Source organism: Phaseolus vulgaris, chromosome 8, assembly GCF_000499845.2.
Source record: "Phaseolus vulgaris cultivar G19833 chromosome 8, P. vulgaris v2.0, whole genome shotgun sequence".
Lineage (NCBI taxonomy): Eukaryota > Viridiplantae > Streptophyta > Magnoliopsida > Fabales > Fabaceae > Phaseolus > Phaseolus vulgaris.
In genome coordinates, this window is record NC_023752.2 from 57,202,767 (window position 1) to 57,227,081 (window position 24,315).

At 34.6% G+C, this 24,315-nt stretch overlaps 1 protein-coding gene and 1 pseudogene across 1 annotated transcript in view; one reads left to right on the top strand and one right to left on the bottom strand.

The window, feature by feature from the left end:
* The first annotated feature begins 5,906 nt into the window (after window positions 1–5,906).
* The window catches only part of LOC137824179 (anaphase-promoting complex subunit 1), a 33,984-nt gene continuing 15,575 nt past the window's right edge, over window positions 5,907–24,315 (top strand). Inside the window, exons 1-17 of the mRNA XM_068629662.1 lie at window positions 5,907–6,291; window positions 6,520–6,583; window positions 9,553–9,637; window positions 10,266–10,504; window positions 10,645–10,750; window positions 10,847–11,010; window positions 12,732–12,919; window positions 13,000–13,069; window positions 16,015–16,182; window positions 16,285–16,775; window positions 17,090–17,549; window positions 17,645–17,983; window positions 19,238–19,321; window positions 20,192–20,284; window positions 20,393–20,452; window positions 20,566–20,664; window positions 23,509–23,649. Coding sequence (XP_068485763.1) covers window positions 6,065–6,291; window positions 6,520–6,583; window positions 9,553–9,637; window positions 10,266–10,504; window positions 10,645–10,750; window positions 10,847–11,010; window positions 12,732–12,919; window positions 13,000–13,069; window positions 16,015–16,182; window positions 16,285–16,775; window positions 17,090–17,549; window positions 17,645–17,983; window positions 19,238–19,321; window positions 20,192–20,284; window positions 20,393–20,452; window positions 20,566–20,664; window positions 23,509–23,649 — 3,078 coding nt within the window. The 5' untranslated portion in view covers window positions 5,907–6,064. The remainder of the gene's footprint in view (window positions 6,292–6,519; window positions 6,584–9,552; window positions 9,638–10,265; window positions 10,505–10,644; window positions 10,751–10,846; window positions 11,011–12,731; window positions 12,920–12,999; window positions 13,070–16,014; window positions 16,183–16,284; window positions 16,776–17,089; window positions 17,550–17,644; window positions 17,984–19,237; window positions 19,322–20,191; window positions 20,285–20,392; window positions 20,453–20,565; window positions 20,665–23,508; window positions 23,650–24,315) is intronic.
* On the bottom strand, window positions 13,411–15,419 carry LOC137825595 (BTB/POZ domain-containing protein POB1-like; annotated as a pseudogene).

Below are 24,315 nucleotides of genomic sequence, written 5' to 3' on the forward strand. Positions count from 1 at the left end.
AAAAAAATATGTATTGACTTGGGTTGGGTTTGGCAGTGATAACTTGGTCTGAAAAAAAAATGTTTTTGAATTAACTGTGTTAACTGTAATGGTGTTTATATTTAATGTTTTTGAATTAGCTATTTTTAATGTTTTTGAAATAGAAGAATATTAATATTTGATGTTTATCTTAATTGATTTATTGATGTTTAACTACGTTTGAAATAGAAGAAAAAAATATTGATGTTTGATAGTAAAAAATATATAGATTCAATTTGACAATTTTTCAAGAGCAAAAAGTAAATAATATTTTCATTGAATTTCTACAAAAAAAAAAACAAATGTGGGTTGGCCCTTATGAGGGACGGGGCAGAGAATCTAGCCCGTGTTCATTATGCGGGGCGGGCCAAGTGCGGGGAGGGGTGACCCGCTTTGCCATCCCTACTTTTTGTTATATATGAATGTAAATTTGTTGTCAATTAGGATTGTTTAGGTGTCATTGATGACACTCTTATTCGTGTCAAGGTCCCATAACCGAATGCTCCTCATTTTCGTGGAATAAAATATTGGTTAACTCGTAACATATTTGCAGCTTATGATTTTGACATAAAATTCACATATGTTGTGGCCGAGTGGGAAATAACAACCTTTGATTTGAGGATATTTAAGGATGCATTTGTACAAGATAAATCATTGGTCATGCCAAAAGGTCAGTTGAAAGTGGTTTGGAATGGACAATATTGATTTGATCACATTACAATGAATTCAATTACGGTAGGAAAATACTATATTGGGGATGTCAGTTTATGATCAAACCCCAACTTATAACAACATATTGCGGAGTTCGATACCATTTGAAAGAATACTCCTGAAGAGGTCCACAAAATGTCCACAAACTGTTTAATCACTTCATTTTTCACTTAGAATTGTGATTGAAATAACATTTAGTGTGTTGAAGAAACGATTTCGAATTATAGTTAGTGGAATTGAGCCTCATTACTCATTAGATACTATGACAAATATAATTTTAGCATGTTGCACCCTTCATTAGAACTTGATAACATTGATGTATTGCAAAAATTACCAAATACATTAACTACATGAACGTAAATGCCATTCCAAATTACATTAACAAAAGTCTGTAATAATTGTTTTTCAAAATACACAACTATAAAGTGAAATCAGTGGGTTCCAAAAGCAGTCATGGCTTCCAAAACCGACCTCTCATGGACTGTAACTTAAGCCTCGTGTTGGGTCTTGAAAAATTTGCACTTGATCTGGTTGTCCTTCGAGCTAACTGAGATGGTTGTGAAACTGTTGGTTGAGTAGGGGGAGACAAGCCTGGTGCACTTAGAGTTGCCTAACTTGGAGTTTGCTGAGATGGGCCTAGTGCATTTGGAGCTTGCTAAGATGGGCCTAGTGCACTTGGAGTTGCCTGTCTTGGAGCTTGTTGAGATGGGCCTGGTGCAAATTGACCTACCTCCATTAGAGCTTAGTGAGATGGCCTGCGGTGAGATGGACATGGCTGACTTGGAGCTTGTTAATATGGTTTTTCAATGCATGACTTTCTGTTGTGGCCAAGCTTATGACAAATCCCACTTTTTTTTCTTTAATCCAGTTTGGCATAACTGACTCTTGTTCTTTATTACCTCCCATGCCTCCAACTTTCTTTACTTTTTTGGTCTTCCAGGCATCTTCTTGGTGGGAGGTGACACAACATCTAGCATGTTAGTTTTGTCCCACACTTGTTCGTCGTTCACTGGATAGATAATTGAGTTGTACACCTCTGTGTATGTTTCCTTTTTAAACCAAAATTAAATGAAGTTGACTGCATCCACATTAACAAATTTCATTGTAGAAAGTGCATGACAATAAGGTATTCCAGTTAACATCCATTTTCGGCATCTGCAGTCATGTATGTCCAAGTTAACCACAACTACTATTATTTTAAATATATAATCAGCCATTAAGGAGGCAAATCCAACCATATTATTTAATGAATAATACTCTGACATTTTATTTAGTGCAGAAGTGTCTCAACCATGCATCTATAAGCTTTAACTGACCCTGATGAAAAAGGCATGTATGAAGCACACCAATAACAAAAGTACCAGCACATGAACACACTAAAAGAACAAGTATGTGTTTTATGAATGCTTCCATGGGAGGCACTGCAATAAGATTTTTGAAAGCCTCATCATTGATTTCCTTTATACCCTCACCTCCCTCCCCCATGTTTGGGGATATGTGCTCTCGGTTGCCCTTCACATTAAAGTTTTTAATTTTTTCCTTGGAATTTCTTTTTGAAGTTCGAGTACAAGTGTTAAACACAAAACCGTTGCACTGCCCCAGGTATCATATATTGAATGACAGACAACAAACCCTGTCAAATGTCATATACAAAATAGTTATATGAAAATTATACACAGACAAAATCAACAATTGACAACAAAGAATATACTTGTTGTTGGTTAGACATGAAAGTGATGCCTTCACATACTTATAGACCCCAACATTTTCAATTAAAAGTTGCAAAAACCAGGTCCAAGAATCTTTGCATTCAACCTCAACCACAACATATGCTAGTGGTAGCATCTGATCATTTGGGTCCCTTCCAGTTGTTGTCAACAATTAACCACCATAAAAGCCTTTCAAGAAAGCACTAATCTAAAGCAATTATGGGTCTACAGATATAAAGCTATCCTTCCAGGATTTTAAGCAAACATAAAATCTGTTAAACACTTTGAACCCATTTATGTCTTCAACTTTTACTTTAACTGTGTACCCCAAATTGAAGCGCAACAACTCATGTGCATAGTCATAAATTCGTTTGTACTGCTCTTGAAATGAACCACGAACATTCTTCAGCGCCATAACCATTGCCTTTTGAAATTTTGATTTACTTATACTTGTGTTCCATTGTTTAACAACTTTATTCCTTACATCTGATAGCTGTCGTTTTGCTGTCAAATTAATATGATTCTAGCGTAGACTTGTCTAACACTAGAGAGATGATAGTATAATTGTGGACAAATGTCCCCAAGTCGTCTCCCAACGAATCCAATAGTAAAATCAATTGACCAGGGTTTAAAATCTATCTGCAAACAATAAAAGTTAGCAATAACAATAAAGAGAAAAAGGGGGTTTAAGATAGTTGTGCATAAAATATAAAAGAGATTAAAATAACAAATAAAAAGAGGTTGATCCCAAGTTTTTCCACCATTGAATTCTTCATAGGTTCTCTAAAGATTAATCTTTTTTCAATCCTCCAACAGAGCTAAACCAGATTGAACATGCGCCGATCTGATTCAACTGAAACTCACCAGTAAAGCATGCGTCTACTAGTTTAATCAATACCCACTTTGTTCCATGCGTATACTCCATGGGAATGCTTACCTCCTCTCCCTTGAATCATGCGCTCAAGAAATTAATTAGAACAATGTGAACTAACTAAGAAACCAAAGTTTAAGATAAGGAAGACTCTCAATCATGCGTTCAAGTACAACCTCTCACAAAAACTAGTTTTCCAGGAGATTAGACAATAAAAACAACTGTTATAGAGAATTAAAAATCGAAACTTTTATTGAACAAAACCTCAAAACTCAATGGGGAATTACAAAAGAATCAACCAAAAAGGTTTAGGCTTCCATGCGGAGGCAAAACAAAAGAATTACTAAGAAGAAAATAAACTAAGAAAACCCTATGAAGCTCTCTCCTTTCTCCTTGATGCTTGTGTCCTTTTATAGGCTTTTCACCTCCAAGGATCTTGAGAGAATATTGTAGTTTATATTTTGTTAACCGTTTCCAAGTTTCTATCTTTCCATAATTCTTGTATTTTGCAGAAGATTTGCTTCCAATTCTGTTTTTGAGATATTGTAGATTTTATTTTCTCTTTCTTCTCCTCATAATTTGTTTCCTGTTTTGGTTCAAGAAGCAACTTGGACTTTTGCATATTTGGCCCATTCACAAAGGTAGATGCTTCCTCTGGATAATTTACTCTAAAAACACAAAATTAACAATAATAATAGTTAAGGTCCAAATAAACCCAATTATAAGAATATTAATTAAAACAATGAATTTATTTATTATTATAGTCAAATAATCTATGAATAAGGCTAGTGAGTGTGAATAAATATATGCTCATCACTTACATCATTACTTCTTATTTTTTTATCTTGACTTAAAGAAGACTCCAACCTCCACTCAACCATTTAGTACTCAACAAATCAACCTTAAATTGCCTAACACATGTATGTACATAATTTTTTTTCTTAACTGCCAAGAACTTGTTGAGGGTGAAAACCCACAATATGCATACCATTGATTGTGTCCTTGTGCTCCAATACAACACACACAAACTATTGTACTATCATTTTTACTAATTTCAAGTTCCTCCCTGAACGGACAACATAAGTTTTAATGACATATTTAAATGCTTCCTTGTCTATAAAATAGGTACCCAGATCTTAGGAAAAATATGCCATGTTTTTTGGCATTTCAAAGGATGAAAATTTACCACCAATACTCATATCCTCCTCACCATCTTCAACTTCGTCCATGTTGTATAACTTTTATGATTTCCACTTTGTATCTGACAACACTTTATTATGCACAAATGTTACTTCACTTTCATCATCATCAACACCCAAATTTTGCACATCATTTGTAGAATTTGGTTACAAACCTTTTATGGGATTATTGGTTTGTCTTTTACTTTTGCGCCTATGCCTACCCTCACCCTTATTTGTAGTACCCTGACTCTCACCCTCACCCTTATCTGTAGTAGCCCTCACCCTTATCTCTATTACCCTCATCCTTTTCTCTAGTACCCTCACACCGAACTTCAATTTCACCTTCAATAAATTCAACTTCCTTTAACCAAAAAGAATCTTATGACACATGCCCACCATCATATCACATTCCATGTCTTCATAAATAGTCGCACCAATACCCTGACCACCACGACCTTCCTCTTCCTTCTGATATTCCTCAACCTCACTACCATCATCCTCAACATGACCTTCAACACCTTCTGGTTCCACATCAACACGACCTTCCTCCTCCTCCTCATCGCCCTCAACCACACCATGATGCTCACCAATATCCACACCACCACCATCCTTAACATCACCTTCAACACCTTTGAGTTTCACACTAGCACGACCTTCCTCCTCCTCATCATGAGGCTCCACACCATCCTCAACATCACCTTCAACAACCACACTTTCCACACCATGAGCCTCCACACCATCATGCTTACCAATATCATCTTTCAAACCACCAACATCACTTATGCATTTGAAACAATGTGCAGTAAAAATAAATGAACTTCAACATATGTATTTGCAAGTTTTAGCATTTCTATTGCACCACCATCATCAACCAAAAAGCTGCAATCTATTTTCCAACCCTTCACAACCTTTACGTGAATATCACATATCCTATACAGTTAAAAACCCCATCTCCTATCCTGTTAAAAACTCCATCTCCTTTACAATGCCAACTATTTCAACGTAACTCCATCTATCATAGTCACATGACTATGTTGATGTATCACCACCACCAACGTATCTCCCATCACAAAATGTCCCACTATGGCCACTTTCTAAAATTACTATTCATCTCGCAATTAAAAAAATACACTTTGAAAAAATAAATCTAAAATAAATTATTGTGTTCTAAAAATACAATTTAAAAAAAAATGAAAATGAAAATCTTATTAAAAAACAATTTCAAAATGTAAAAAATATGTTATAGAAAATTAATTAAAAGAAAAAATCTGAAAATATATTCCAATTTATTTTCAGAATTAAAAAAAGTATTAAGAAAAATAAAATCTAAGAAATATGGGATTCCAAAAATATCTTTGACCTCCCTTTTATTTTAAGGTTATGTTGCCATTTCACATCAAAATGGGATGGAAATTTAAATATAATGAGGTATAGGAAGTAATTGTCAAAATAAAGAGCGGGAGCCGAAAGCCTACTTCTGCTGCAACACATTTCATTTCACCCATCTTCTTGTGCTCCATACTCGTCACCACCAAACTCATGCACGATAGGAACTTGCTCTGAGCTCCGAGAAAATGTCGATAGGAAAACGTTGCCTAACTGTGTTGGGCGAGTTCAAGCCGTTTGGCCTCATCGCGGAAGCTCTGGACGGCAAACCCCCTGGCACTGTCACTGACAAGTACGATTACTTCCTCTTCGATCCAGAAATCGCGCGGGACAGAGACGCCGAAGATGAATGCAACGACGTTTCTTTGGCACCGAGCAGTTGTGGCGATCATGAACTTTTCATCCGCGGCAATCGGTAATTTATCACAAAACCCTCGGTTCTCTGCTTAGTTGCTTCCGAAAGTGCGGAAATGAAGTTAAAGGAATAAGAAAAACGAAGTTGAATCTTAGCCTTCCTTTTGAAGTTCTGTTGTGTTCTTTTGCTGCTGTGGCTTTGCTCCGCATGGTTATTACTTCGTCTGAAGCTGCATTTGGTGCATCGCATTGGATTGCTTTATCTAACGTTGTTGCTGTTTTGTGGTAGGATTATATGGTCGACGGGTGCGAGAGTGTTCAAGAGATTTACCTTGCCATCTGACATTGTTAAGGTACGAGTTTCGAGTTTTCATACCTTGAATTTGAAACGAGACTCTTTAAACCCCTATTTAGAACATGTACTGATAAATTTTGTCCAGTGAACTGAACATTGTTCATGGAGGAATATTATGGTTTTCTTTGTGGACTTTTCATCCCTTTTTTGTGTGGGAATTTCTATTTGAAATAGTTCCCCTACCTTCGAAAGTCCACATCACCTAGGAAGGAGTTAAAGCTAAGGGTCCATGTACCCTCCACTGTGATGTTTTTAAGGACAAAACCATGATATAAACATTTAACTTTAAAGAGGAGAATACATCAGATGTCGTTATTAACCCTACCGATTATATTTTCGTTAACTTAAGGTTAGGACATTGACCCTAGGAGTGAGAATGAAAGGCAGCATTTCAAGTCACTCATATCCCTTAGGTATATGTTTGTTTTGTTTCACTAAAAAGTCTAACATCGTTTAAGAGTAGAGGCGTAGTGTAATTTATGTACACTTTTCTCTGTGAATCCAATGAGATGTTTTTTAAAGAAAAAACTATGACGAAAATACCAAATATCTAAGGGGATAATACCTCGGATATGACCAGTGTTATTATCTTAGCAAATTTGAGGTCAAAACAGTAATTTTAATTCTGAGTGAAGCCAAAGTTAATGGTTTGAGTCTGTAGAGAAAATGTTCTGTATTGTTTCAGCTAGAAATTTACTAACGCATGTATGGTTCGGTGGGGTTCTTAAATGTGATTAATTTTTGCAATGTTTACTTTAGTACTTTAATCTTATTCCTCACAAGGAGTAACAAAATTTCTGCCTATGCTGCTAGTGTTTAGAGGACATACACATTGTATAAGATGAGATCCAGTGAATATAGCAGCAAATAGGAAATAAACTTTTAGAAGATGAAAGTGTAAATTAGTAACTAGAACTTTCAAACTGTAACAGTTAATTCAGGAAATTTGGATGATAAGGATTAGATTTGCATGGGCAATCTTCAGTTTACAAAAAAAGTTTAGTTTTAATGAATAAGATAAGAGGATGAGTATGTTTTAGGACTGTAAGAAAGGAAAATACTATATGGCTTTGAATATATAGAGAAGAGAACACTGGTCTCAAGCCTAGGTTCAACAATTCAAACTTTCATTTACTTTATGAGCAGTTTAATATTCAACTTTTTGAATTCTCCCAGTACATTGAGATCTTATAAAGGAAAAAGGGTGAACTCATTAATTTCATCAACATTTCTATACGTAATGGCTAAATAAACCATGTATGTTTTAATACCACTTTAACAAACTACCAAATGGGAAAGCATGGAGTTCCTAGGCTTTAAGTCCCATTTTCAACTACTCCAGTGTTAACACTAATCCAACACAATTTCATTTTATTCAAAAATCTTCTTAACCTTACAAGTTTGCAACCTAACAAAGCTTTTCAGGCTACGTGTTTTGTGTTGCTTTTATTCTGATGTAGTTCCATTTCCATATCTTTTACTGCATGGTAGCTATGTTTGAAGTAGGTTTGGTGTGGTTGGTGAATATTGTGTGTGTGGTAATAACTTTGGAGCATTTCCTTTTTACTAGTTTTTATAGATTTTGGCGGGAGTAAGGAAGAGGTCTATGATGTACTAATAAGACCCCTACACTTAAGATGTATGTTAGGAGACAAAAGAGAGGTATCACACTTGATTGGAATAAGGTGGTAGAATTGGGGGACCTAAGAAACTGCTGACATGACCTTAGTGGTATGGGGCGTGCACAAGTTGTTTGAGTGAGAGAAAGTATAAAAATAAGTGTTGGAGATTCTACATAGATTAGAGATATAATCAAATAATATTATATAAACGGGTGCAAATTTCACCTTACAAACCGGTTTTGTAAGATTGAGTTAAGCTTAAAACCCAATATCTTAGATGGTTTCAGAGCCTATCCTAGCGAGGTTTGTAAGGATTATATGTTACCTGCTATCATTGGAATGCTATCCAATCACCCACAAATATCTAGTCTCACGCTTGAGATATCTAGTCCTTGACGCGAGGGTGTATGTTGGAAATTTTATTCTACTATGGCTAATTGTATTCCCAATTGTGAATCTCATTGATTACGGTTGGAACATATGTTACTAATACAATTAAAGTTGGTTGTTCTATAATATTTTTCTGGTTCTTATCATGTACATTATTAAGAAGTGAGTTTAAATCTAACTCATCTTCACAAAACCAATTTGTAAGGTGAGGTTTGCCCCATTTATATATTGTAAATTGACTTTATCTCTAGTCGATGTGAGATTTTCAACACACACCCTTCATGACCAGATATTGTGGGTTGTCTGAGAGTGACAACGGGGTGACACAATAGATCCATCAAACTTCACTAGGATAGACTTTAATACCATATTAGTAGGGGAGTTTATGCCTAACTCAACCTCACAAAATCGGTTGTAAGGTGAAGTTTGGCCTTATTGTATACTGTAAACTGACTTTATCTCTAATCGATGTGAGATCTTTAACATATATGATTTATGTTGTTGTTTGAATCCTATCACTCACTCAAATATTTGGATTTTAAGGCATAATATTTTTGCAAGTAGAATAGTTTTTATATTATCACTATAGTGTTCAAAGGTTTCTTTTGTGGAATTTATTTGATAGGCATTCATACAGCTGCTGCTGTGATTCTATGCTTTGTTGGCCTTCTTTGTTTAAGGAGGTTTTATCTTCTTCCATTTTAATCCTTCTTTCCCCATAATGAAGTCTTCCTTCAAAACATTGTCTCTTGACTTGGCTTTGGGTTTTCAAATACTAAGGAGGTTAAATTTTACCCAATCAGCCAATCACTGCAACATTGCATGCAACGATGAGCAAGTGCAACAGTGGAAGACCAAGTTTCAAATTTGTTTATTTCTTTTCACTTTTAGTAAATGTGATGCTTTTGTTGCATTTACTGAGCAGTTCTTATTACTAATTATTTTCAAATTTTAGGTGTGCTGGTGCCGTCTCAGTCATATAGCTGAAGCTCTTCTATGTATATTACAAATTGATCGTTTGACCATCTATAATACATCTGGTGAGTAATAAATAATGTTCAACCATCATATCATTCAAAAGGAGAAAAAAACACGTATGACATGGAATGGTACTAGTTTCTGGCCTTGTTGCTAAAAAAATTATTGTACTCATTGGAAACATGTTTCTTTTACTCATTATCAGTTTAGAACTAGAACCAAGAACCAAAATAACCAACAATCCTTGGGATTCTAGTAAAATTTCACGATTTAGTTAATTGATTATAGCAAATGACAAAACAAGACAACCTAGCCTTTTCCCACAAACAAATATCTCATTGAATAAAATTGGACACCTTAGATGGTCATGGTTAAAAGGTGGATGGGATAAAAAGATATTAATAAGGCTACATTAAAAATTTGGTCCATTTACTTCATACCCCTTTTTGTTTTAGTTCATACATTAAAAAAGACATTTATACATTGGTCCTTGCAATTTGCCAAAATTATCATTGTCAGATCTTTGTTGAGGTGCTGTCTTTAGTAGCCAGTAATGTAAAATAAACATTAGTCAATTCTGTGAACAAACATTAGCCAGTAATGCCTCTTATATATCAGATTGCCAATATTTCAAGTTTTCAGTTTTTGTTTTTGGTGATATAGTGGCTGAAATTTTCATCTGTTTTATAGGTGAAGTGGTATCACTTCCACTTCCTCGTACAATCACATCTATATGGCCTCTTCCTTTTGGTTTATTACTCCAGCAAGATGTTGAAGCAAATATACTGTCACGTGTTCCTTTTTCATCTACAAGTCCTTTGCTTAGTACGCGTGATATGCTGCTTAGTGCATCTAATCATATCCAAAGGGGCGAGGGTACTTCAGTATCCTCTCATCTCATTTTGATGGATCCACTGGATGAACTCCGAGTATGTTATAACAATCTACAGATTGTTGCTGGAATTTCATCTTTCTATGTTTTATCTTGTGTAGTTGTGTTGTGACATATTTACTTCTCTAAATTCTTGTCCTGGTATTACTTATTGACATTGTTTTACTGTCACTGTAGCCAACTTTTATTGAAGAAAGAGGAAAATTGAACATGATGAAGGAATATGACGAAAAGACAATTTGGACAAGTGATCAAGTCCCACTCATGGCATCCTATAATAAAGGTTTCTTTCATTGAAGTTCTAACAATCAGATCCTGGTTTCCTTCTGAATGGCTTGTTGTCTTAGTAGTTTTTGTGATGGTGTTACCCTGAATTCAGGAAAGATGCAGCACTCTTTGTGGGTTGCAGAAATTGTCAATTCTAATGTTGACGAGGAGTCAGCTGGTAGTTCATTACCTATAGACCCCATGAGTGTATTGCCAAAACATTTGTCCTTTCGGAAAATATGGCAGGGAAAAGGTGCTCAGACAGCTGCTTGTAAGGTTTGACATAGGCTATTAGACTTCCTCATAATTTTCTGGCTATTGTTCATCTGTACATTTAGTTAGACATTTGGTTTTAAATGGGAAATGCAATTAATCAGTTAATGGCATGGTTGTTTCCTGTGTTTTTCAAATATTAATGTGAAAATAATGTAGATGCTTTATATGACCTCAAAGCTGTTTATATGTTTTTCTAGCATAGCAGATGATTAATTAATAATTTAAAGTTTGTTAATTAAATTTCTTATCAGTTGAACATATTTAGTACATTAAAAATCATTATTCAAATGTTTTTTAATATTCTATTTTGATTTTTAATCTGCTTATAGAAGCAGACCACCTTGTTGTGGTGCTGTTCTGTGGCCTTTATTCTATATATACAATATTGTGGTACTGTTTGCCTTCCACTTTTTATTCTTTCTCACTTGGCCAGCCATCTGACTTTTGTTTCTTTAATTCCATCTTGCCTTGCATATTCTTAACAATTTCCAATTTTTAGTAAGATCCTACTTCTATGAATTTTACTTAGTTCCTTTTAGGGAATGTTGGATTGCTCACTTTTTCTGGAAAAGTTACTTCTCCACCCCTCAGAAAAGCTTTCATCATCAGATTTAATGTTATTACCAAGACAGAAATCTGCCATAAAAATTTGGCAGATGGTACTGCAGCCTATGGTGTAAGTAAGGTAGCCAAAATAAAATATCATATGCCTAAAAAGCATTCTTGAAAACTTCAGAATATAATAAATAAAATAAAACAATGAAATATATCAAGAACAAACTAGAAACATTTTGAAAAATACAATTTGTAGAAGTACAAATTATGCATTTCACAAACTTAAGAGTTAACATCATAAGCCTCATAGCAAAGTTCAGAGAAAACAAAACTCACTAAAGGTGTGTAGAGAGACTCAAAACAGAGGAATTGAAAGAAAATTTTAGACAAAGAAAGAATACTTACAGAGAATAGAAAAGTAAATGGAGGTGAAAATAATAGAGACGCAAAGAATCATGAAAGGATCAAAGAAACAGACTCATGAACAAAGAGGTAACTTGAGTGAACAAATTAGTTAGTTGCCATAGATGGGGTGTTTGTTTGACGTGGGGACGGGTTGTTTGACTTTGTTGGAAGTGACCTCCTCTACCAAAGATGGTAAGGTATTTTGTTGGAATCCAATTCTCCTTTGTCCAGTAATCACCATTATTTAATGTTTTAACAACATTGGTAAGATTTTTATCGAAAGATATTTTGAACATAAAAAAAGCTAACTTGCCAATCCATTAATGATGTTTTGTTTAACTATGTTGTCCAAAATATGTCATTGTTTTATTATTTGAAGAATTATTTTATTCATTTTAGTTTCTAACTTGTTTAGAATGACGGTGTATATTCAGTATAGGTAATAGTGTATGTAGTATATACATGCTTCCAGTTAGCTATCACAACAGTTGGTTTACTTACAACAGCTGTCAGTTAGTACTGTTGTTTTGTCTTTGAACACTGCAATGACACATCTTGTAATCAAAGACCTTTTGATGAAATGAAATACACTCACAATCTAAATCTCTCTAGGTTCTTTTAGATTTTGCATAGAACATTGAAATTAAAAGTCAATTAGATAGCTGGATAGATGGATTGGATTCTCCTTTCCTCTTTGGATAATTTATCTTATTTTTTAGTTTTATTTTTTTCTTTTGACTCTTTCTTCAAATGACTACTAGGTCTTCATGGCTACTGATGATGATGCAACTCCTGTTGTCTGCTTTTTTCATCAAGAACAAAGAAAGTTGTTAATTCTTAGTCTTCAGATTGTTGAAATAAATAATGAGGTTGTGTTTGATGTTAAACCTGATATGGGATGGAACATATATGCCATTGCAGCTTCACCCGTGACAGTAACCCGCCCAAGGTACATATCTCATCTATTTCTGCATTGATTTTACAGTAATGGGCATAAATTCTAAGTTTCTTCAAATCTGGGTTTTTCAGGGTCAAAGTAGGACTCCTTCCATATTCAGACATAATGGTTTTGGCTCCTGAAAATGTTTTGCTTCTCTATGTAAGCCTACACTTAAATAGACACATATTGATTGAGTCATTCTTCATATCTTTTTAATGTCTTTCCTGACTCCTGGTATTTCTCTCAGTCTATATACTATCATTTTTGTGCAAGTGTTTTCCATTAAATTGTGTTCTGGTTATTATTCTTCGCATAGAGTGGATTTGATACCTCTTCCGAGTGATGCTTGTATCATTTTTTTGCTTGCTGTTAGGGCTTAGTAGGGTTCATGATTCCCTTGCTTTGTTTTTATCTTTGTTTCAACTTCCAATTAATATGTACATATAAAAATTTCTCTCTTTTTATCATTTTCTTTTATCGTTGAATGTTTGAAGTTATTAAGAAGTGGACTTTAAGCCTAACTCAACTTTATAAAATCAATTTATAAGGTGAGGTTTGCACCCACTTATATACTATGATATATCTTTATGTCCAGTCGATGTGAGATCTTCAACACTCCCTCATGCTGAGACCAACCAACTCGTGTGTGAAACTATATATTTATGGATGGTCCAATAGCAAACTCATAGTCAACACCAAAGTTCACTAAGCCCTTCTCTTGCATTCTCAAAAACAGCCCAAGGCAATGGAAAAAGCTTTGTTGATCCATGTTGCAGTGTTCTGATAAGAAAAAACCTTGACCACCCAAATGGAATTTATGAGAATAAAATCGGCCCGATGGGAATAGATTGGTGCACTCCGTCCACTTTAGATCCAAGTAGTACACCACATTGTTGCCAGGGAAGTTCAAATTCCACCACCTTCACTGGGCGATATTTGTATCATTGTATGCCCTCTCCACAAAATGATGATTTGAAGATGCGGAGTCTTTCGCAGCCAGTGCTTGCTAGCGGGGTGGAGCCTCAACCTTGAAAAATAGGCCCTCTAGGTACAAGCTTAGAAGCAACGTCATGGTCGAAGTAAGTACATGTCAAGACCTTCTTAAGCTTTAGACAAGTCATATAAAGGAAGCGAATTAAACGGGCTAGAAAGCAATCCAAGACTTCTCGCCTTTCTTCCAGTTTAGGGTACTGCTATTAAGACCACTTCATCACAAAATCATGTACAACATCCTCTAAGGAAACCTAAAGATCATCACTTTCATAGTATTGCCTCTACTCAAGCTAGGGGCAAGGCCAAAACCTCTTCCTAGAACTTGGTTATATCCTTGTACCGACCAGCCAGATACTGCTTTGCAGCATCAGTCAATGATTGGACTGCATCAGCCATTAAGACACTAGAAGGAAGCTCCAAATAAAGCAATGCATAACACATCCAGTAAAGTAAGTGCTGTAGTATTAGTCATGGTGTTACTGAAAATAAAATTCAGCAGCTATGGAGCTTCTTCAGAGGCATTAATTTTGAGGGTGACATGTCTCTGCTCAAATTCCCTCATCCCATCTAAGAAAACCTTATAGAAGAAAGGACTTTTTTGCAGCCAGGATAGGAGAACTTATATGCAGCGTTTTAACTCTTACAACTGCACCTACAGGGTAGTCCTTGCTCCAGTCTGAATCAACACTGTTAGTAGCTTCATCACTAGAATTAGGTTCTTCAACCATTGCAACAACATCCTCATCTTGGTATTCACACTCATCCAAATCAGGTTGATTTCCGTTCAATATTTTCTTGTCTGGCATCAAAGCAATATCCACACTGTTCTCCTTTTTTACATCCTCGTGGTGGCGCGCCCTATTGACAATGGTGGTGCAGTCAACAAGATTGGGTCAGAAGTCAATTGGGTCAAGCATGATCTTGATTCGGAGAACCCTGTCGAAGAAGTTATTATCGTTGAAAGCGAAGTCGAAATCGGCGTCAGAAGTGGAACCGTCGCCGGACCATTCGGACTCCATGGCCACAACCGGGTCAAACAAATCCAAATTTGAATCCTTCATGCGTCTAACGCATAAATTAACCTAAGATAAGGTTGAAAGAAGAGAAAAGGAGAAAACGGTTTTCCTTTTGAAGGGTTTATTAGGAAAAAAGTAAAGGGGTGAGAGAGCGAGTCTGTGACAAAAAAAAGCAGTATAAGTTTTCCTATCTTGGCTGCAAAAAGTCTTTTCTTCCATAAGCTTGTCTCAAAATGGGATGAGGGAATCTGGGCAAAGACATGTACCCTCACAATTAATGCCTATGAAGAAACTCCATAGCTGCTGAATTTTATGTGCAGTAACACCTTGACTACTACTACAACACCTGCTTTATTGGATGTGTTGATGACAGTTAATACCATATTAAGAAGTGAACTTTAAGTCTAACTCAATTTTATAAAACCAGCCTATTAGGTGAGGTTTGTACCCATTTATATACTATGAAAGATTTTTATGTCTAGTCGATGTGGGATCTCCAATAAAAGTGAAATTTATTTTATGTTTAATGCTAAACGGGTATTCCCTCTTAGTATTGTTGTGCTTATAGTTTTATTGATTGCTATATAACTGATGTTGTAGATATGTATTCACTTTTATCGACATATGCTTTTGTTCCTTGATAAGTATTGGATATGGTTTCTCATAAATATAGCTATAGGGATGGTAACTTTAATTTTAGTTTGTTTGGATGAGCTTCTCAAAAAAGACTTGTAGAAAAGAAAAAAAAAAGAAAAAAATGAAATTGACTTCTCCGAAAATTAAATTTAGCTTGTGCATAAGCTAATTTGTAGAAGCTTTCTCAACTTCCCCATAATTTTATTTTTAACTTGTGTATATGCTAATTTTAACCTATGGAGATGTCAATTTCATTTCTCTCTCTTAGAAGTTCTTTTGGAGAAACTTTTCTAAAAAAATCCCATAAGTTCTTTTTTGTATTGATTTTTTATACTTTTTACAGCTATCATCAGCCTTTCTCAGATTCTCACCCTTCCCCTCTGATAATTTATTTTATGACTCCATCAAGATTGCTGAAGCATAAAACTTGTTTAATAATATGTTGTGTTTATATTGTAGTCTGGGAAGCAATGCCTATGCAAATATGTGTTACCTTGCTTAAATAAAGATAAGATTCTGCATAATCTGGAGTTTTCAGAAGAATCTCTTCTTCCCAATGACTTAAAGATCACTGGCCTTGCTGATGCTGTTGAGGGCCGAGTCAATGTGATAGTAAACAATAGGCAGGTATAATAATGACTTGTATTCAGGGATGATCTCTTTTCATTTTTTTATCTTGAAGTTGGCATAACCTGTTTACATCTTTTGACATCTGCTTTGCATATGCAGATCTTTAGATGTGCATTACGTGAGAGTCCTTCATCAGCATTAGCTAATGATTGCATCACAGCACTTGCTGAGGGTCTTTATTCTAGCTTTTACAGACATCTTCTTGGTCTTTTCTGGAAAGATGATGATCCAGCTCATTCGTCAGAAGCTGAACCCATTGTTGATTCAGAATGGAACTCTTTTTGTCATGTAATTATGCAAATTTGCAGAAAAAGTAAAACTATATGTCAAAAGGGCTCTGACTCAGTCCCACATTCTGCATGGGACTTCCTTATTAGTAGCCAATTTCATTATAATTTTTGCAAAGTAAACTCCATACTTGGAATACCTTGTGCAGTGTCACTTGATCAGCAGGAAGCAAATTCCGACAGGTCATTTGTAGATGACCCACAAAGTTCTGAAAAGCCATTTTATACTGATCTGTTAAGGGAAAGTATGGAGTCTCTTCATGGACTCTATGAAAGCCTGAAACTTGATAATCTTCGCAAAAGGTATATCTCTGATATTGTGAATTATATATTTAGGTTGCCTTTTCATTTTAGTCTCTAGTATCCTAGCTAATGCATTTTCTGATTATCTCTTACTTCTAACCTATTAGGTGTTTTGTCTGGTCATACTGCCCTGTTTGTTTGGGATGCAGCTAGTTGGCTGGTTGACTTTAGTGAACGTAGCCAATAATTGATATTACCTTAGGCTGTGAATTCAGTGTTTGTTCTTTAGGCTGTATTTTTCCTTGTAATTACCACTTTTAGTTTTATCTTAAAATATATGATTCTATTTGATAACTGCTGCCTATCATCTACAGGGATTTGGAGCTTCTTGCAGTTCTCTTATGCAACATTGCTGAATTTCTGGTTGAGGAAAACTACTTGGATCATTATATTCGTGATTTCCCTGGCCTCAGTAAAAAGTTTTTGAAGTCTGGAATGTCCATTTCAGCTAAAATTTGTCCAAGTTTATTCAGATGGTTTGAAAATTGCTTGCAATATGGGTGTCATTATGCTAATATGAATGATATTCCAGCTTTAGTGTGTAAAGAAGGTAGTTCTGTGGTTAGCATAGCCCGTAAAGTAGTTTGCTTTTATAGCATATTATCTGGTGCTAAATTGCTGGGGAATAAGCTGTCTACTGGTGTTTACTGTAACATTACTATGGGATCACATTCTTCAAAGGAGGAACTTACTGTTTTAGCAATGGTTGGTGAAAGATTTGGACTTCAACAGCTGGACTCACTACCTTCTGGCGTATCTCTTCCACTTCGTCATGTAAGTTTGACTCTGTTGGTGTCAGTCTGTCAGAGTTTCGAGTTTTAACATATTTCCAGAGAATTTTTATGTCTAATTGCTGTTATGCCTTGTAGGCATTAGATAGGTGTCGTGATTCACCTCCCAATGACTGGCCAGCTGCTGCTTATGTACTTCTTGGTCGACAAGATTTAGCGATGTCAACTTTGGCACGGGAATGCAAATATAGGGGCATTGAAACACCAACTAATGTGAATGTAATCTCTATGTCCACACCTTATGTGCTAAATCTGCATCCAGTGACAATATCTTCTACTATTTCTGATGCAATTGGATTGGAAGGAGCAAAGTTTGAGGATACAGATTCAGTTGATGGGTCTATGACTGATGGTATGGAGCATATATTCAACTCTAGCACACAGTTGCGTTATGGTCGTGATCTTAGATTGAATGAGGTTAGTTATGGCACTTCACATAGGATTTTGGAACAAGACTGATTTGATTATTTTTCCTTGATACATATTTTCAATCCATGTTGTGGCTTGTATCATGTAAGATTATATAAAAGGTTATGGCTTTTGCTCATTTATTGATTATCAATCACTTTGGCAAAGTGCTGTTGCTCTTTATTGTCATTGCTACTAGCGAGTCCAGAGGATTTTTTTTTCATTTTTTTTCACCTTTCAATTATGGATTTGGATTTGAAACGAATCGATTAAAATGAATTTAAAGTGATTTGAATATTATGGATTGGATTTTAATATTTAGATTTTTTGCACACCACTGGTGCTGCATGGAAATTTTTTAATGTTAAGCCTTCTTGTATATGCATGACATCAGATTGCTTGTAGTCTTGCAAATGAGAAATTTTTATGCTGATTTTTCTTCTTGCGTGGACATTTCTGATCTTTCAATGCATGCCTCAATTGATGAATCTTACAATTTATTTGTTGGAGATCCCATATTTGTAACGTGAGATTTAAACTCACTTATGTACTATAATTTTAACACCCTTATTCACACCAAGGACTAATATCTCTAGTTTGAGACTATATATTTGTAGGTGGTCCAATAGCAGGTGACATGATAGATTCAACAAATCTTGCTAAGATAGACCCTGATACCATCTTAGAAAGTGAACTTTTAATCTAATTTAACCTCACTAAATTGGCTTATAAGTTGAGGTTTGTACCCACTTATATATTCTAGTTTGATCCTATCTCTAGTGAATATAGAATCTAAGAAAATGAACTTTAAGCTTATATGTACCTTATAAAACTAGTTTGGAAGGTACAGTTTCCATTCATATTAGTTTGATCATATATCTTGTCCAATGGAGGACTACCAATACACTCACTGACCATCTCGGACATGAAAATAAGTATTTATTGGTGATCTGATAGCGGGTAACACGATAGAACAAATCTCGCTTAGATAAGCTTTGATTCTATCTTAGAAAGTAAACTTGAAGAACATAACCTCACAAAATTGATTTTTAAGATAAGGTTTGTGCCAAACTTATATATTATACCATATTTTTAGTCAATGTGGGATGTTCAACACTATTAATACATGTATTTTATAGTTACTGATATCTTAAACTAACATTTTACTAGTCCGCTTGTAAGGTAATTGATGTATATTGTTCTAAGTTACTTACAAACTTATTTCTTTATTTTCTGAATCATGGCTATGGCTACTTTTACTAGGTTAGACGCCTTTTGTGCTCTTCAAGACCTGCCGCAATTCAAACATCTATTAACCATAGTGTTTCTGATCAGGACCTCCAACAGGTATGTGTTCCTGTGATGTTTGATTTATTTGTGTCAACAGTTTTGTTTATAATATGATTATTCAATCACCTGATATGATATCAAGTCTCGTCCTGCAACCTTTCTTCTTTGGTTAAATTTCTAATATACGCCCAGTGTAATCCTGATCTTGGTGACTGTGACATGCATGTATCTCAGAAATCAAATTTGCTGTTCTGTACTGTCATATTAACTTTAAGGGGAACTCTTGGCCATTTGGTGCAGTGCAACATGCCTGGTTTATGTAAAAAATATCTCCCCATTATAAGATGTTCACAACCCACTTTTATGCTGAAGAACTTTTTTTTTCTGGGCGGCATTGATATTTTAGATATCCTACATAGATTTGGGCTTTTCATACATGTCTTTGGTCACATTGCCTGGTTGTTTGTTCCCTTTTTTTTATTTTTGTTATAAATTTTGTATTTCTTCGGAGTTTTCATGTTCAGTTGATTTTGTTATTATCATCATATTGAAGTTATGATTTATATATTAATTTCGTTACACTATTTGACCTAATTATTTAGGTAAGATAAAAATAATTAATGTACTCTCATTTATAATTGTTACAGCAACTAAATCAAATCCATACAGGAAAACGGCTTGGTTGAGCTGGTAGTTATCCCAATTGTGGGCTAAACTATAATTCTTCAATGTTTGTATTTGTTTTTCAGTTAGTAATTTCTTTTATCTTCAAGCAAATTTTATTCTTGAGAAAAAAAATAAAGTTTGATTAAAATTATCTGCTGTACGTTGCTTCCTGTTTGTAATTTATTTCTCTAGTTGAATGGGTGCATTTTTATTTTTCTTTTCAAAATCTACTTTTGATTCATTTCTTTTACTTTTATAAAGGCTCAGTTGTGGCACCTTGCACAAAGGACCACTTCACTTCCTCTTGGACGTGGGGCATTTACTCTTGCAACCATATACACACTCTTAACTGAGGTTCTCTTTACATTTAACTTGTTTTTTTCTTTCCTATTTGCCTTCACCGAGAAATTTGAAATTACTCCTGGAAATATACTCTTTATGATCAATTATGTCTTGAATTAGGCTTTTACTGTTCCGAAGCTTGTATTAGCTGGTCGGTTGCCAGCCCAACAGAATGCTACTGTAAGTAGATATCATATGCTTGACAGTATCTGTGCTCTGTAATATTTGTTTTGACTTGAACTTATTAGTTTTTTTTTTATTTGTTGACATGAGTCATGTTTGTCTGTTCACAGGTTAATCTCGATCCAAACATCAGGAACATACAAGAACTCAGGTCGTGGCCTGAATTTCATAATGCTGTTGCTGCTGGACTTAGACTAGCCCCTCTCCAGGTTTAACATTGTTCCTCAAGTTACATAGTTTTGAATAGTTTAACCTTGTTTCTGCCAGGAAATTACTATTTTTTTATAAGAAAGAAATGTATTATGAAAGGAAAGGTAGATACAAAAAGAGGATACAACTTCAAGGTTTAAAATTATACAACCTCTAAAATAAGAATATAAAAATGCTAAGAAATGTACAACACAACTTGCCAATCTCTTGAGATCTAACAAGGACACGCTTAACTCCCTTAAAAAGACTTAGTTATTGTTGATATATTTTGATTATGGTAATTTGGCAATTGTTGATATTGTTAGATATCATTAATCATTGTACTTAGGCAATTATATGATTGCATAATTATGGCAATTGGGAAATTATTTTTTCTGTAGTTATTATCCACTATATAGAATAGTACACTCTGCTTTCTCTTCTCATAGTGGTATCTAGAGCCTAACAAAAGGTAATCCTATTTTGGTCTTTTGGGTGGACTGCTTGTTAGCTTCGACTGGCAAGTGTACCAATGACACAAGTATGGACATCTTTCCCATATAAATTGATGTAATTGTTGGTGCTCACAGTTCATCGTTGTTATAATTATAGAAATAATCCTATATAATTAAAAAATATCTATATTATATATGCATTATTATAAACATTTGTCATATCTTTATTATTAAAGGATATCAAATCTCTTCTATTTATTGTGTTGATTCCGTTTTCTCAACATAAATAAAGCATCCAGGTTGTCTCAGAAAAACATGGTTTCACTTTGAAGTCTGTTTTTCCTATAGTTTTACCGTTACTGTTTGAACTAATAAGTAAAATGATCACATTAAATCAAACACAACAAAACAATAAAAAACTAAAACATATAGTTTATGATTTTTTGTTTTTAATTTGAGATAATAGATTATGGAATCAATTTTGTCTCAAATCCCTCCCTCTCATTCAGTCCATTGTAAGTTCATCCACAAACATTGAAATTCATATTAACTAAAATAGGTTAAGTCAACTTCATTTGCATGTAACACTTTTAAACTAATTGTAGTGATATAATTCCTCGATCTACTAAGAGTAATTGAAGCATTAAGTTCAAAGAATATAGAAGAATGCATGCATCAAGAACAGGAAGTTTTATTCCAGTATTCCTGGGCTCATTTGAGTACAATTCAATAAATCTCAGTTTTGCCTACATTTGCATGATTCCTTATTTTGAACACAGCTTTTAATCATTTCATCAATGGTTATTAGTTAATAAAAAAAATTAAGGGACTAGAAGACCACTCAATCTCATGAATACAACTTATATTGATTTAAAAGACGATTCTATTATAGAGGGTTCTCATAAAGTTCATCTATCTCTAACCTAAGTAAATTTAGCAAAACGTGATAAAAAATTGATCAACAGAAAATGTCATGCAGATGAATGATGATGATTGTATTGAATTTTAAAGGATGCTCTCCCAAGGTTTCAATAGTCAGTGAATTGGATAAGAATTTTGGTTTTAATTAAAAGATGGATGTGAGGTCAACTATAAGGATTACATGATGTCTTTCAATACAGTTAAAAACAAAAGCTTCAAGAATATTATTTACCATGAGATCTCCCTTGACGGACTTTGTCTAAGTTCTTTTCCTCCATCTCTTCTCCTTTTCATTGGATAAAAAAAACAACGAGTCTCAGCATTTCTTCATAATTCAGCGTTGGTGCTATGACTCCTGAAAACATGATTCATTGTTAAACTATCGTGTTGCACACAACATTAAAGATGCTGACGGCACGATCAAGTTTTTAGGTGTCAATATTTACCACTTTTAGGGTGTCAAACCTTTTTTTTTTCTCTGCAAAGATCAACAAAATTAAATATTTACCACTTTTTAGGTGTCAAACCTATTTGTTTACTAAATTTACATATTTTTCTTCAAGGTTTCAATGATCAATTGGCCTTTTCTCTTTTTATTTTCTTATTTAAGTTAAGCATATAAATTCTATAAATATGAATTTATCATGGGCGTCCATGCGGAGACGTTTTTTTCTCCGAAAACTGTATCTCCATTTTTCGTGTAGTGTCACTGTCCTGCTATTTTTCTGACACGTTTTTTCTTCTGTTTTGTCACTGTTGTTGCTGCCCTGCTGCTGTCTGCTATCATCAATTTTATTGTGCCTGCCTTCACTGTGCTCTACCCCATTTTGTGTTTCACGAGACTTGAAGTTTGGGAACATGCACAGGTTCTTTTTGTCAGGGATTCTTAGCACCATCAAGGACTTTAGCAACCCCTCATGAGTATAATTGCACTCTTCCCCACCTTGATGGTTCCTTGCTGAGTACTTGAGTAGAATAGTATTGGGACCTATTTGAAAATTGGCCAATAGTTCCAGGGACCTAGTTAGTAATTTAACCTAGAAAATATGTATTAGAATTTTGAAATGAAAAATCTGCTCTTCCTACCCTTTCCTTTCCCTCCAAAACCCAACTCCCAGAACCAAAGGGAAGGGGTAATTGGTCCTTTTCTTTGCATGGTAAATTGTGGATTAAATTTGTCTCCTGGTTTAGTGGGTAACAAATTCCGTTTTGTGTTGATCCTTGGGCTTCTTTCTGTTTAGAACTTGGATTATTTAAATTATTAAAGAAATTATTTATTTTTTGGTGCTTTTTCTGTCCCTTTCTTTTTTTGCAAAACAAACGTGACTGTTAATGGAATCTGTCAGATATTAGAGACGTATACCAAAAACTTAAGAGGCGTCTTAGTGTTTTAAAGCAATAATTTAGTCTAATCAATGTTTTTACTTATCAAAGCATTTGGTTTGAGTTTGCATATTTCTTATAAATGCATATAAATCCCTTTTACAGGGAAGAATGTCAAGAACATGGATTTTGTATAACAGACCTGAGGAGCCAAATTCTGTTCACGCTGGACTTCTACTTGCACTAGGATTGCATGGATTTCTGCGTGTATTAGCTGTTACTGATATCTACCAGTATTTTTCTCAGGTTTAATTCTCTAATGCTTCACTAGCATTTCATTTTATTCTAATAGTGATGATTTATTGTTACAAAATAAAAATACTTATTCTTAAATTTCTATTGAAAATAATGTTACAATAGCATGGATTATATGTTGCAGCTGCTATGAGCTCAATCTTTACTTTTTTGGCCCATTTTTTATAGTTACCTTTCGAGTCAGATTGCGTCTCATTATTGATTGAAAGCTGCTAAATTTAGGGTAGTTGTTGCTAGTTGCCAAGCACTATAGTCATGTAATCTTGCATCGCTGCTGCCCCTAGCTACAGGAACTGCATTGCAGTGTGTTTGTGTCTGTTGTGCCTGCAATGCAATTTAGCTTCAAGTTTCTTTTGGTGGGGGGTTGGCTATTTAGTTGATAAAGGTGCTAGTAGGTAATTGAGGTCGCTGATGGAAAATAGACTGTTATTTTAGAGTTCTTTTTAAACTGAAATATTCTTATGAGAGTATTGGAGTCAGAATTAAATTCAATGAACTAAAACATAAGCTGCAACTTGAATTTTCTAATGGTGGAGTCAGTAAAATGTTTGATTTAGGGCCTTATTGTCACTACAAAATGGTTGATGCCATATAATTCTTTTAATTTCAATTAACTTGAGGACAATTTGTCCAACCGTCCTTTTTATGTTATATTGT